Raw genomic sequence first — 15,553 nt, forward strand, 5'->3', positions numbered from 1 at the left:
CACCCACTAACTGTATGGCAAGTTAGCAAAACACACTCTTCCTCGGAGAATATGCAGCCCTGAGTTAACAACCTGGCCTGGATCAGGCACCCTTGGGCAGTGCACACCCTGCATGATCCCTTGTGGTTGGCTGAAGTAGGTGCTTGATAATTATTTGTGGAATGAAGAAAGGAATTAATGAACTTAATCCCAGCAAAAACGCAGAGCGGTTTTTACCTCTGAGTAAGTCCTAGGGACGGTACGAACCAGGCTCAAGGCCAGTTTCAGCAGTCACCCTCCAGGCGGGGGCCCACCTCCCTCCCTGCATGGAACCGGAATAGAGGTCTAAGGAGTGGCCCCCAGAGGGGAAGGGCTAGGTCAGAAGGAGGCTCCGGCCTACCGGAGGGAAGTGGGAGCAGAGAGAAATTGGGTCCCCACTGCTGAGCCGCCCACCGCCTGGAAGGAAAGACTGAGCTTCAGGAAACGAGGTCTGGAGCTCCCCTGACGCCGCCCCGACCCTGCGGACACCAGATTTCTTTGCTCGCGCCTGGGAAAGTGGTCCCGGCGTGGGGCGGGGCGAAGTCGCAGGAGCAGCAGGCTGGGGCCGCGAGGGAGGCGGCCTGAGCGCGGCGCGTGACGCAGGCGCCGGGCGGGGCGAGAGCTGACGGCGCCGCCGAGGCCGTAGGCTCCAGGCAGACCCCGAGCTCAGGTCGCGCCGAGCGCTCCGACCCGCGCCCAGATCTCGGCCCAGGCAGGGGACGGGTAGTGGGGCGACAGGTGCGGGAGAGGGCTTGGATGTTCGGCGCTGGGGGGTCGTCGGGACGTTAACCGAGCCCGAAGACGCTGTCTCCGGCCGGCCGGGAAGCCGGCAGCCGCGGGAAGGGTGCCGGGGGGAGCCGGGGGGAGCCGCTTCCGGGCGGGGCGGGGCGCGGGGCGGGGCCAGTCTCTAGGGTCTGATAGCTCGGCGCGGAACGCTTCGCTTCCCGGCTTGGCCGTCCCGGAGTATCCTCGGCGTCCGCGGCCACTCCGGCTTAACCTCGCGTGCAGCGCCCCGACCAGGGGACAGTCTAGGAACTCGGCACCGTCACGGCCGCAGGACCTGGGACGGGGGCCTAACTTCCCCAAGCCGCAGTTTCCGTTTTCGGAAATGGGCTTAGTAACAGTGTCTCGAGTGGTTGTAGGGAGGGTCTATGGAGAAAAGGCCAGCATGTGGCCCTGGGCCTAGTACGTGGGAAGCCCAATCGATGCGAGGTGGCTTCTTAGGGCTGATGTGGACGTTTCCACCTCAGAATGCCCCAGGATGACCTTCACCCCCTCCGCCCTTCTGCATTCAGGCTTTGGGGATGGAGTCTAGGGATGACATGCGACCAGAGCGAAAGACCAGACTTTGGACGATAGGTCGAGCAGGTGTTTGTACCTAAGACGCCTCTAACTTGGAGCCCAGGGACTTTTATTTGGCCTAGACAATGCTTTTAGAAGTTGCCAACATTTAAAATTTGACAGATTTCAATGTATTTAAAAAATGTTTAAAATTCCTGGCCGCATGGAGTATTTTTCCATCATAGCATTTTGCACAAGCTGCAAGTACCTTATCTGGTTTTTTTTGGTTTTTTTCTCTGATAATGGAAAAATACTTCTCCCTGGGCAGGTGCCAGAGTGTGTGCCCACCCTCATTTTTTTAATGGGATGAAAGCTTTGAGAAGACTGTGAGCTGTGTGAAAATTAAAAAAGGGAAACCTCACTAAAATGGAGTCAGGAAATGAGGAAGAGGAACACTTGACAGTCAGTACAATCCCAACATCAAGAGGCATACTTAGCATACCTGGCAGGAAGTGAGACTACTACTGCCAGCAGGAGGAAAAAATGATTTTCTCTTTGCCTGGCAACAGCTCAGCCAATGAGAGACTGTCACAACTCAACCAATGAAAAGCCATTATACTTCCAACTCCCCGTGTCTTCCAATGGGCTTTTTGTTTATAATGGCCACACCCAATTTTCCCTTCTCCTCTGTAAAAGAGTCTCTTCTCCTTTGCTTAACAGGACTTGTAAGTGGTTCGCCATAGTTGCATATCCTGCCTTGCAGTTATTTGCTGCTCCCAAATAAACCTGTTTTGCAAGTAAAATAAGCGGCTATTTTATTGTTTTAGGTTAACATTACACGGAGGTTTCACTGACATCCGGAGAAGACCCCCAACAACTCCGAGGCTGGTGAGCAAACAGGTGCTGGTACCCACAGATCCCACAGAACTCACTGCTTTCTCACCAACTTTGCAGTTTGAGGGTAAGTTTTTCTCCTGGATCTGAGCTCCGCGCTTTTTGCGTTTTGAAGCTCTCCAGGTTTTCTTTGGGATCTGTTTGAAGGCTTCGTCCTTTCTTGTTAAGGCCTTGTTTGTCTGTGAGTACTTGGTTGGCACTTTAGCCTCACTCTTGAAATCACGCTGTTCCAACTGGAACTGTGCTAGCTTTCAGTCCGACTACTTTTGGAACCAGGCTGTTCCTATTGAAACTGTGCTGGTATTTGGCCTGTGGGCTGTTTAAGGATGATTCTTTTGCTCTAGAGAAAAACCCCTGAAAAACGGGATCCCAGTTATCTAAACCTTTTCAGGGACCCTGGGCAATTTTATGTTTAAAAACTGCTGTCTCTCCTTATATACATTTTTAACTAAATGGACCAATTGAAACAGACGTAATTTAGAACACCAGTGACCAGAATGGGGAACTTCTGAACTCCCCAAACTTACTTTCTTAAAATTGTGTTAGACAGCCACAGGTCTGCAGTTGTCAAAACTGAATTGGACAGCAATTTTGATTGGTATTTTAAGGCTTCCAAAACGTGTCAGGAGTCTAAAATTGCCTCTTTGCAATATACAATTTTTAAAGTAACTGAGGCAAATAAAATATTAAAATAAGACAAAATGGTTTCTGAGGTCTCTTTTTCCCCTACCCCGTCTTCTTTGTCTCTGGATACTGGCAGTTGTCTTGTGCTCAAGCCCATCCCAGGCGCCATCTTCCTTTCCTTCTGCACCTCCCCAGTCTAGTTCTCTCGCTGAACTTGCCTTTTTCCCTACAGCTCCGCTGACTCTCCCTGCTCCCTCCTCTGAGCCTATCAGAACCTCCTCCTTAAAGTTAATCTTCTGAGGATTGAAATAAACCCCAAATTACTTATGTTCCCTGGACTAAGCCAAATTGTGAGCCATAGTTCAAGAGGTTCCTAAAGTGACTGAGGACCCCCTTAGGTTTGCTGAAGATGTTAATACTTGTTCAAACCTACCAGTCTGGTTTCTCAGATTTATATCCGTTAGTCCACGTGCTTGTTGGTGAGAGTCAAGCAAACACTGGATGAAACTAGCCCATGGGAACATTCTGGAGGGGATTTAGAAGGGCAATCCCCTAACTTTTGGCAAGAGGCTAGAACACTCAGTGAAAACCTCCACCGAGCAATTGTAGTAGCTTCTCCTAAGCCTGTTGATCAGAACAAAGGTCAGCCTTGCATACAAAAATCTGATGAACCTGTTCATGGCTATTCTCATCGACTTCAGGTTCTTTTTAAAGAAAACTCTGGTCTTCCTTCAGATGTTGAGTCCACTAGGGTAACTGTCACCTCCATGTTTATTAATGGGCTGAACCAGGATCTTCTTCTTTTATTTAAAAGAACCAGGATGGAATGGGAAACTGTGTCCACTCTAGATTCATTTGACAGATCAGCTCACTTGCACCCTAGATGAGTTACCAAAAAGAAAAACCACTAAATTCTTTTGTTTGTTTGTTTGTTTTTTTGCGGTACAAGGGCCTCTCACTGCTGTGGCCTCTCCCATTACGGAGCACAGGCTCCGGACTTGCAGGCTCAGCGGCCATGGCTCACGGGCCCAGCTGCTCCGCGGCATGTGGGATCTTCCCGGACCGGGGCACGAACCCGTGTCCCCTGCATCGGCAGGCGGACTCTCAACCACTGCGCCACCAGGGAAGCCCAAACCACTAAATTCTTAATCTTCAACTCCAGCAAATGAAGGTCCCTAAACAAAACCAAAAACCTAATTTCTGCTATTGCAAAAAGCCAGGGCATCGGAAAAAAGACTTACAAATTGAAGCGTTCCAGGAGTTTTCAGCCCTCTCAGCCTTTCCAGTGTCCTCCCAATGCCCATTGAGGGGGCCCTGAGGAACTACAGGGGCTCTTCCCAATCCTCCCTGTTAATCAGCTCGAAGAAACAACTCTCCGGATTGGGAAGGAATCTCTGTCCTTACTGACAGCGGGGCCACACTCTCGGTGCTCAGCCCCACTGCAGAGCCCTAATACAGTTCCCATAGTGGCGATCTCTGATAATCCTCAACAGGCTCCTGTCTCTGAACCTTTTCCCTCTTGTTTAGGCCCTTTGAGAGAGACACACTTTCTCTCCTTAGCTCGTCTCCCTCCATTCACTTATTAGGCCAAAACTTCTTGGAAGAGTATTATGCCGAATTTCTTTCTCCCAAAAGGGGGAAATAATTCTAGAATTTGACAGTAGCCATCTAAATAGCCAACCAGGTAAATTAAAAGACCCTTCGACATCTTTTATTTGTTCTGTTTCCAGCACTGCTGGGGCCGATTCTTGAAGCACTGATCATTTGTCCCTATTGAGTCAGCCACCACCCTCCTTATAGGCAAAAATCTCCAACTGATATTGGCAAAATTCACAGTGTACCTCCCATTAAGATCCAAATAGATCCCTCTAAACTCTCTTCAGAATTAATCAGTACCCTGTAAGTAAAGAAGCCCTTCAGATAGAAAACCCATGATAGAAGCTTTCAAGGCTCAGGGCCTCACTATCCCTTGCACTAGTCCCTGTAATACACCTGTTATACCTGTGAGAAAACCCAAGGGCTGAGGATGGAGGTTTATCCAGGACCTCTGAGCAATAAACATTGTTATCTCTCAACACCCAGTTGTTCCTAACCACTGCATGCTACTGACATCCATTCCCACTTGAAGCAAGTTTTTCACTGTGACTGATCTATGCAGTGTATTTTTCAACTCATTCTAGTTGATAAGGCTAGCCAATATCTTCTTGCCTTCACCTGGGACGGACAACAATATACTCGTATAGCAGTGACCCAGGGTTTCACAGAAAGTCCTTCTTACTTTTCACAACTCATGAAAGCTGATGTGGATGATGTAAAGTTTTCTGCAGGTTCTACTTTGTTACATTATATAGATGATTTGCGCCTATGCTGTCCTTCTCAAACCTCCTCACAGGAAGACAGCATCCACCAGCTAAAATTTTTGGCCTTAAAGGGACGTAAAGTCTCCAAAGAAAAATGGCACTTTGCTCAAACTCAGGTTCAGTATTTAGAGCACAGGATCTCAGAACAGGGACTACTGGATCTAGATAGACTCCATGACATCCTGAACTGCCCAGAATCGAACACTAAGCTCCGAAGGTTTTCTTGGGCTATCTGGCTACTGTTGAAATCGGAGTCCAATTTTCTCTCTTCTTGCTCAGCCCCTACGTGCTTTATTAAAAACCAGCAAATCTGACCCCATTAATTGGGGAAATCAAGATGACACAGCTTTTGAAGACTTAAGGAAAAGCTTAATGAGACTACCTGCCCTTGGGCATCGTAATTACCAGCTTCCCTTTTCCCTCTTTGTATGTGAGAAGGCAGGGAGTGTCCTCGGAGCCCAAAAACGGGGGGCTTGTAGGAACTGTGCTGGTATTTGGCCTGTGGGCTGTTTGAGAATGATTCTTTTGCTCTAGAGAAAAACCCCTGAAAAATGGGATCCCGGTTATCTAAATGTTTTGAGGGTATTGTAGCCAACAGGGTACTGTAGGGTATTGTAGCCAACAGCTGGACCCTGTGGCACAGGTATATCCCCCTTGCTTCAAAGCCATTCCTTCTACTGTCCTTCTGGTTAAGGCCACCAAAGAGACAATCATGGGATCCCCTTTAACCATCTTCGTACCCCATCTTCGTACTGCATGCTTCCATGCAGTGGAAGCCCTCCTAAATTCTCGTCCACTCACCATTTTTCAGTCAGTTGCCTCACCTCTGATGAAATCCTTTTGCTAACTGCTCCTCACGTAGCCCTTTCACATTGCACCAACCTCAACCCTGCTACTCTTCTCCTCTCCTTCACTGACGAATCCCCTCACCACTGCCTGACCCTTACTGGTCACCCTTTGACTCCGTGTAATAATTTAGAGGAGACTCCTCTAACCAATGCAGATTTTTCATGGTTTACTGATGGTTCTTATTTAAAGGGAGAAGGTGGTAAAGATTCTGCTGGGTATGCCATTGCAACTCCTTTTGATATTGTTGAAGCAGCGCCTTTACCTACGGCTTAATTATGCAACAGGCTGAATTATATGCCCTCACTGAGGTTTGTAGTTTAGCCAAGGGCAAAACTGCAAACATTTATACTGATAGTCAGTATTCCTTTGGAGCAACCCATGACTTTGGAATAACATGGAAACAAGGTTTCCCTACCTCTAATGGGGAAAAGATTAAAAATGGCTCTTATATGCAAAATCAGTTAGGCGCTATACTCTTGACAGCTGCCTTGACTATTATTAAGATCCCTGGGCATTCCAAGCTTGAGTCCCTATAGGCTGAAAGAAACCACCTTGCTGCTATTTCTGCCCCAAATGCTGCTCTCGAAGGAACCAATGACCAAACTTCCGGTATGATCCAAAAGGATGCTCCCCAAGATAACCATCTAGAAATGCCCAATGCCCCAGAAAAGGAAAAACAGTATTGGGGATCTAGGAACTGCTGGTTCAGTAGAAAGAGAAAACTCTGGTTTGGGCCAAATAACAAACTGGTCCTCCCAGAAATTCTGATTCCCACACCTCAGCACTGTACATGCATTGAACTCTTGGTCCAGTGACAAAATGATAGCATTCATGAATGAATGTTGGTGGGGAAATATTAATAAGGCCACAAAAAGTACCTCCCTTCTTGTCCCACCTGTCCAAAATACAATCCAGGGAAACCTGTTTGCACTGTTCCCAGACACTTTGAATTGCGTAATGGGCCATTCGAAGTTTGGTAGATGTAGAGGGGAAAGTGGGGGAGGGATAAATCAGTAGATTGGGATTGACATATATATACTACTCTGTATAAAGTAGATAACTAATAAGGACCTATTGTACAGCACAGCGAACTCCACTCAATACTCTGTAATGACCTATATGGGAAAGAATCTAAAAAAGAGTGGATATACATGTATGTATAATTGATTCACTTTGCTGTACACCTGATACTAACGCAACATCGTAAATCAACTATATTCCAATTAAAATAAAAGTTTGGTAGATGGATTTCACATAGCTGTCCCCATCTCATGGATATAAATATATTTTATTACATGGTCTGTACGTTTTCTCATTGGATTGAAGCCCTCCCTTGCAGACAGGCCACTGCTTCTTCTGTGGCTACAATTTTGATAGCAAAGATTATCCCTACCTGGGCAACCCCTCTTGAACTTCACAGTGATCAAGGAACCCATTTTACTGGTCAGGTGCTTCGACAAGTTTGTGCTCTTTAACTGGTTTTACAACATTTTCACTGTACTTTCTACCCTCAATCCTCAGTTAGTGGAACGTTCTAATGGCAATATTAAGGCCTAGTGGGCAAAATTCATAGAGACCCTCCCCCAAAAAAAGCATTGCCATCGGTCCTTCTAAATCTCAGATCCACCCCTTTCAGAAGTCAAACTCTCACCCTTTGAGGCAGTCACAGGACACCCAATGTTCCTTGCCCCACCCACTTTTGACCCAGAGCTGATGAAAGGAGATATATTTCAATATTGTAAAGGCCTGATTGCATCTATTAAAAATAACAATGCTTGGTAGAGCGATCTTCTTCATAGTGCGCTCTTGGGAGACGAAGACCTTAAGCATCACACCTTTCAACCTGGAGATTTCATGTACTGGAAAAGACACATCGAGAAGGACTCTCTTCAACCTCGCTGGAAAGGCCCCATCAGGTACTGCTAACCTACCCTTGTGCCTCCAAACTTCAGAGAACAGACTCTTGGATTCACGTGACACATCTAAGAAAGCACCAGACCCTAACTGGACCTGCACACCATCTGGTGACCTGAAGGTAAAGATTTCCTGGATTTGAAGCAGACGACATCTGATGAGACAGCTTGCCCAAGATGTCTAGACCAGGCCTGTTAGAAGGTTTAGGATTCACAGAAGTGTCTTTCTTTCATCTAGACTATAAAACTGACTCTGGATTCTTATCCAAATTCAGTTTCTTGAATTTTCAACCTACAGTCTGTATCATTGATAAAACATCTGATTCCAAACAGTTTCTTTTGAGATAACAATACTGTTTAATTACTTCATGTTTATTCCTACACTGTGTCATTCCAAAATTCTTTTTTTAATTTAATTTTTTTTTATACAGGAGGTTCTTATTATCTATTTTATACATATTAGTTTATATATGTCAATCCCAATCTCCCAATTCATCCCACCACCACCACCACCCCCCCCGCTTTCCCCCCTTGGTGTCCATACGTTTGTTCTCTACATCTGTGTCACTATCTCTGCCTCGCAAGCTGGTTCATCTGTACTGTTTTTCTAGATTCCACATATATGTGTTAATATACGATATTTGTTTGTCTCTTTCTGACTTACTTCACTGTGTATGAGTCTCTAGGTCCATCCACATCTCTACAAATGACCCAGTTTCGTTCCTTTTTATAGCTGAGTAATATTCCATTGTATATATGTACCACATCTTCTTTACAAAATTCTTGTTTAATTCCTTCAGTTTTGAGTGTGCCCTTGCTGTATTCACTATTCTAAGATACAGACTTTTGGATGGGAAATTCCTGAGAGATCTCCCTCCTACCCCTCCTTGTTACTCAAATGTGACCACAATAGGTTTCCAATCCGTGCACTTTCCCTCTGACATGGGACAGGACACCCAGAAAAGATCCTTCCTGGCATCACGGGACAAAAGGCCACTGAATGCTGATTTAAAAAACAGACAAAAACCCTGACTCTTGATCAGTGATGCTTTTGGAGAAAGATCTTGATCAAAAGGGGGAAATGTGAAAATTAATGAAGCAAAACCTCACTGAAATGGAGTCGGGAGGCCAGAAGGGGGGAGTACTTGACAGTCAATACAGGAAGAATCAATACAGATCTCTGGCAGGAAGTAACACTACTAGTGGCAACAGGAGGAAGAAAGATTTTCTCTTTTCCTGGCAACAGCTTAGCTAATGGTATACTGTCACAACTCAGCCATTGAAAAGTCACTATATTTGGAACTCCCAGTTTCCTCTAGCAGACTTTTTGTTTATAACAGTCCCTCCCAACTTCCCCATCTCTTCTATAAAAGAATTCCTTCTGCTTTGCTTAACAGGACTTACAAGTGGTTCACCAGTTGCACGTCCCAAATTTCAATTCTTTGCTGCTCCCAAATAAATCTGTTTTGCTGGTAAAATATCTGGCTGTTTTATTGTTTTAAGTTAACAACTGCTTCTTTGGCCAAGTCGCAATGAAAAATGAAGTCTCCCCAGTGTCCCTACCTGTCCCAGGAGAATATTCCCTTCCCCACCCATAAGCAGATAAGGCCTATCTGCTCCAGCCATCTTGAGTGACAGTGGCTACAGGCCCACTCCCACCCAACTGAGGGAATCCCCTTAGACAGCTGGATAACCAGGATCCCCCCCAGGCAAGATTCAGGCCAAGGTGGTGGCACTGTAATTTTCCCAAAACCCTGTGCAATTCAGATGTAGGAGGGAGGAATGTGTTCTTGGGGGCGGGTACCTCTGCAACTACTGGAGAATCGTTTGGCTCTGAGGCTAGGAGTGTGGTTAATGATGCTGTGGAGCACTTCTCAACCAGCCCTGTGCTAAATGCTTTCCTGGTACTAACTCAGTCCTCCCAGCCCTTCTGAGGTCGGGACAGTTACCACCTTTTTTGGGGGGGACTACCTTCCCAGCGAGTCACTCCAGGCCAGGATTCAAACCCAAGCGATCTTGCTGCTTCACCCTCAACGTGCTTTTCCGTTTCTGGGCATTTCAGAGTGGCCTGACGCCCAACCCAGAACTGTGTGGGGAGCCTCCTCATTGGGATGTTTTATCACAGCTAAAGTGGGCAATTTGGGGAGAGAAAGTTTGTTTCTCAGCCCATCACTTAAATTGTGAGCTAGTCTGTGGATGTAATAAAGATTTTACGTTTTTTTTAATATGTATATTCTTTCCCTCACACTTTTTTAAATTATTATATTTTTATTTTTGGCTGCATTGGGTCTTCGTTGCTGTGTGTGGACTTTCTCTAGTTGCAGCGAGCAGGGGCTACTTTTCCTTGTGGTGTGTGGGCTTCTCATTGCAGTGGCTTCTCTTGTTGTGGAGATTGGGCTCTAGGTGTGCAGGGTTCAGTAGTTGTGGCGCACGGGCTTAGTTGCCCCACGGCATGTGGGATCTTCCAGGACCAGGGATCAAACCCATGTCCCCTGCATTGTCAGGCGGATTCTTAACCACTGTGCCACCGGGGAGTCCCAAGATTTTGTGTTCTAACGGTGAATCCATAGTATTAAAATAACATCACTGAAAACCTTTGCAGAGCTTACAGACAACAGCATGGCCTTGGCAAATCTTACAGTTCTCCAGGCCCACCAACTGAAAATTAAGCAATTAATTTTTTAATGGGGGGTGGGGTCTCTTAAAAACTGAGTCCCTGAAGACTTTATCAATATTTTGATTGCACTCTTTCAAATGTGCATAACATGTGGCCACTCTTTATTTTGAGGGTCTACCATGTACTGGAAAGGGGCTCCAGTGTTCCCTGGCCCAGGTCCCTGGGGGTCTAAGGGGTCCACCTCCTTGGTCAGAGCTCATGAGCACTGTTGCTCCCCACAGGCCTGTGCATGCTTCTCGCCCCGCCACGGCCATGGCCCTGGTCAGCATCAACCAGCTGCCCGAGAGCATCCTGCTGGAGGTGTTCACGCACCTGCCCGCTCGCCAGCTGCTGCTGAACTGCCGCCCTGTCTGCAGCCTCTGGCGCGACCTCATCGACCTTGTGACCCTCTGGAAGCGCAAATGCCTGCATGAGGGCTACGTCACTGAGGACTGGGACCAGTCCGTGGCTGACTGGAAGGTCTTCTACTTTCTGTGCAACCTCCGCAGGAACCTCCTGCGCAACCCGTGTGCCGAAGGTGGGCCGGGGCCTGCTGCTGGGCTGGTTCTGTCCCTTTCCTGAACCTCAGGGCCTTTGTACTTGCTGTTCCCACACTACCTGGAATGTTCTCTCATCACCACCACTCCCCCCAACACCTGTCATGCTCCCTTGGTCCCTCTCCTCATTCTTCAGGTCTCCGTTCAGAGATGTGCCCTGATCCCCCGTCTGCAAACAGTGCTCCCCACGTCTGTCACATCACCCCATTTCCTTCCTTCATAGCACTGGTCATAACCTATAATAACGGAATCTTTTTTTTTTTTTCTCTGCCACAAATTTCAAGTTCCTGGGGCCTGACAGATCTTGCCACTCTGCACCCTGTGTCCACATAGCATGTGCTCAGGAAGCGTTTGTTGAATGAATAAGCACACTGCAGACCCCCTCCCCTGTAGTTCAGTCTGTGCTGCCTAATGTTGAGGGAGGGCTTCCTGTGTGCCAGGCACTAGTCTGAGGTCTTAGAAATGTCATCATCCTCCCGTCACCCCATGATACGAGGAAGGAAATGAACTGCAGAGGCAACTACGATCACATGGTTTGAGGCTCCTGTTGGGCTTATGTTCTCATATATTTGCCAGGCTTTTTTTCCCCTTCATTTAGCATCTTCATTTAGTACCAGGCATCATGCTTCCTGTTTAGGTATAGCAGCAGTTGATGAAGAGGCATAGTTTGTACACTTAGAATCCCTTCCTCTCTTTATCCTCATGAAGATCCTGAGAGTTAGCCAGATAAGAAGGGTTTGGCTCCATTTTATAGATGGGGAGCATGAGGCCCCCCAGATGAGCGTCTTGCTCAAAGATCTAGAACTGCCCAGCTTCTGGGGTCCAGTCCTGACTGCTGAAGGCCCTTAGGCCCCTCTTCGAGGCCCCACAGACAGTGCCCCAGACACTCAGTCTCCTGGCCTGCCCCAAATCCTGCTCAGAAGCTGCCCAGCCGGGCCGGGCCATCAGCGCAGCTCACACAGCCCTGCAGAGCCGGCCACCCAGCCTTGCGCAGCTCTCCCCCTGCGCCTGCCCTGGGTACTGTCCCGCTCTGGATTTCTGAATTCCTCTTCTGGTTCTCTACTGGGGGGCTCCCGGGGCACCTGGGGGATAGATGTGGGCTCCTAGTAGAGGGAGCAAAGGAATAATTTGGAAAAGCTCTCCTGGTGATTGTTCTGGAAAGCCTGGGTAGAGAAGCACTGTTTCCTGAGGTCCTCTCAGCTCAGTCTGAAGGGGGAGATGGGAGGGACAGCCTTACGCCTACAGACCTGCCAAGGCAACCTGGTGGGGACCCTTCCACCAATACAGGGTTACTACACATCACCAACCCAGAGGATGCCCAGGCCCCCAGTCCTCCCTCCTGCCCTGGGCAGAGGGGGTCCGAGTGGGCACAGCAGGTTCCCATGACCCACCAGCAAAGCCCCCCAGATCCCAGTATGTAGTTAACCTCCTGGACGTCGACGTCAGGGGAATGCCAGTCGTCTAGTAAGTGGTCTGAGTTGGGACAAACTCACATTAGCCATTAAGAACAGAATTACCGGGCTTCCCTGGTGGCTCAGTGGTTGAGAGTAGAGCCTGCCGATGCAGGGGACACGGGTTCGTGCCCCGGTCTGGGAAGATCCCATATGCCGTGGAGCGGCTGGGCCCGTGAGCCATGGCCGCTGAGCCCACGCGTCCGGAGCCTGTGCTCCGCAACGGGAGAGGCCACGACAGTGAGAGGCCCACGTACCACCAAAAAAAAAAACCAGAATTCCCCACACAGGCCCTTCATAATTTAATGGTTCGAGAACTGAAACTTGGGTATTTCCAGAGCCCCTGGGCAATGTGGAAGTGAGGAAAGGTTCATTTAGAATTTCTGGTCATACTCTTTTCTTTTTTCCAGCTTCACGTTAAGTGTTGACCCGCTCAGGGACAAAGTGGGAGGCAGAGGGCCCAGATCAGGATTGCTGTGGTGGGCACAGGTGGGAAGGCGGGGAGGGGGGCTTGTAGGGCGGCTCCAAGGTGCCGTGGGGTGCATGCCTTGAGATCTGAGCCTTACCCGCTCCCTCCCAGGACCAGGTGGAGAGGGCCAGGCTGAACATTCACCCAGAGGGTCTCACTGCAGCTTCTGTTTTCCCTAGAGGATATGAGATCCTGGAAAATCGACTCCAACGGAGGGGACCAGTGGAAGGTGGAGAGCCTCCCCGGGGCGCACGGCACAGACTTCCCTGACCCCAAAGTCAAGAAGTACTTTGCCACGTCCTATGAGTAAGACGAACTGAATTGAGAAGCTGTGTGGAGGGAAAAGGGTCCGGACAACCTTTTGCCAAATCCCAGGCCTAAGTGAGGGCCTGTGTGTGAAGCTCCAGAAAGGGGGTTCCAAAGCCAGCTCAGCACCTACCTCTTCCTGGGGCAGGAGGCAACTCAGTGGCTGGGTTGAGGCAAGTGGTGGAGGCGAGCAGTTTGAGGAGGCTGGGAGCCCGTTAAGTGGTTGGGGTAAGTCAGGGATGGTACAGGTTGTCCCCAGTCTAGGGGCCTGAGTTCACGGAAGCGCCCTCCTTGGGTGCCCGGGACACTGGGCCTAAGGACTGGGATGATCGCCACCCAGGCACCAGTGGGTCAAACTCCCTGCACGTTCCCCGCGGGCCTGCATGGAGGCAGGAGCCAGAGTCCTGTCCTGCAGCCCCTGCACCAGCTCCCTGGGTCCGGGCCACGCCTGGGGACGCACGCCTCGCCTCTGCTCCGCAGGATGTGTCTCAAGTCGCAGCTGATAGACCTCAAAGCCGAGGGCTACTGGGAGGAGCTACTGGACAAGTTCCGGCCGGACATCGTGGTTAAGGACTGGTGAGTGGGGCCTGCGCCCGAGTCCCACACTCTGCATCCCTCCCTCTGCTCTTCCTGAGAACCCCTCTCGGGAGTGCCCACTGAGCCCGGCGGAGTCCTGGGGCGAGGGCTGCCCCCCTCCCTACCGACAGGCCCAGCACTTATTCAACACTGCCCCCTGCCCCAACCCTGCATCAGCAGATGTTAGCCCCAGTTTACAGATGGGGAGACTGAGGCCTACAGATGAGTTGTCACTAACAGGCCCTGGAGCAAGAGACACCAGGACCCAGCCTCCCTGGACCTCGCAGATACTCACATGCCTGTCTGCCTCCCCTACCCCTTTCACTGTTCATCCCACGACTCTATCCCAAGCTCCTACTCTGTGCCCAGAACTTTGTCTGGCCTGGCCCAGGGCAGAAGCAGGACCCTAATGCCCGCCAGGCCCCAGGGCCACTACTCTGAGGGTGGGGGGTTGGGGCTTGAGAGGTGTGCAGGGCTGCAGTAGGGCTGACCAGAGGGGGAGCCCTGTGCAGCCCCCATCACACAGGCCACCCCTCCCGAACCTCCATTGTAATGTACCGGCGGCGACACAGATCCTACAGCCCAGGACTTTATCTCTGTAGAGAGCCTTTGCTTTTTACGGTGACATCTTCACTGGAACACCCAGGAGGGTCGCCTCTTTTCTCAGATGGGATTATTGAGGCCCAGCGCAGACAGACTGCTTGCCCCAGGGCACAGTGGGGCACAGGGAGCCCTGGAGCCGGCTGGGCCTCGTGGGCAGAGCAGGGAAATGAGACTCGGGGCTCCGATTTGTGGGCCTGCTGCCTGCCCGCCTCCAGAGATGGTGGCCTCCAGGGCCCCCTCTGTACTGGGGTGCACAGTCCCAAGCCCTCCCCTCCCCCAGGTTCGCCGCCAGAGCGGACTGCGGCTGCACCTACCACCTCCGAGTGCAGCTGGCCTCGGCCGACTACATCGTCCTGGCCTCCTTCGAGCCCCCGCCCATGACCGTCCATCAGTGGAACGATGCCAGGTGGACAGAGGTGAGGCCTCACCTGCTTGCCCCTCGCCGTCCACTTCTCCCAAGGCCAGGATGGCAGGAAATCTGGGGCAGCCCCAGGGCCCAGAATGCACCAGTCCTCTGTCTGGAGTTCCTGCCTTCTGGCCGGGAGGCTCTCCCCTGCAGGACCTGACTCCAGCCGTCCCCTCTCCAGCTCAGTGGTCATCCTGTCTCATCCCCTCTTCAGTCCTGGTGGTCACTTCCTTTCCCCTCCTCCCCCCAGGTCTCCCACACCTTCTCGGATTACCCTCCAGGTGTCCGCCACATCCTCTTCCAGCACGGGGGCAAGGACACCCAGTTCTGGGCAGGCTGGTACGGTCCCCGCGTCACCAACAGCAGCATCGTCATCAGCCACAGGGTGACCAGGAGCCCGGCCCCCTCCGTGGCTCCGCGCTAGACCATGCAGGGGCCAGAAGAGGTGGCCCGCCTGCCCTCCCCCCTCCCCCTCCACAGGCCCTCCTGACAGCCTGTCCTCCGACAGCCATTCATCCGTCTTCCATCTGGGCCAGCCGATTGCCAAAGGTCCCCTCCAGGCAAGGCATGAGCCTGTAGGGGGCAGCGAG

The 15,553-nt window shown here is 50.4% G+C and overlaps 1 protein-coding gene across 7 annotated transcripts; it reads left to right on the plus strand.

Annotated features, from left to right (window-relative positions):
- Positions 1-436: 436 nt before the first annotated feature.
- On the plus strand, positions 437-15,388 carry FBXO6 (F-box protein 6). Of its 7 annotated transcripts, none has more exons than XM_079912750.1 (8): positions 537-756; positions 2,127-2,260; positions 7,809-8,061; positions 10,838-11,133; positions 13,252-13,378; positions 13,859-13,954; positions 14,838-14,973; positions 15,214-15,388. In XM_079912750.1, the coding sequence occupies exons 4-8, from the start codon at positions 10,869-10,871 to the stop codon at positions 15,385-15,387; spliced, it is 798 nt and encodes a 265-aa protein (XP_079768876.1). In that variant the 5' UTR covers positions 537-756; positions 2,127-2,260; positions 7,809-8,061; positions 10,838-10,868; the 3' UTR covers position 15,388. The 7 variants fall into 7 exon arrangements, with proteins under 7 accessions (XP_079768878.1, XP_079768876.1, XP_079768879.1 ...); XM_079912753.1 differs by having other exon boundaries at positions 7,826-8,061; XM_079912752.1 differs by lacking the exons at positions 537-756; positions 7,809-8,061 and adding an exon at positions 437-467.
- The last annotated feature ends 165 nt before the right edge of the window (positions 15,389-15,553 follow it).

This window comes from Stenella coeruleoalba (genome assembly GCF_951394435.1).
Source record: "Stenella coeruleoalba genome assembly, chromosome: 1".
Taxonomy (NCBI): Eukaryota; Metazoa; Chordata; class Mammalia; order Artiodactyla; family Delphinidae; genus Stenella; species Stenella coeruleoalba.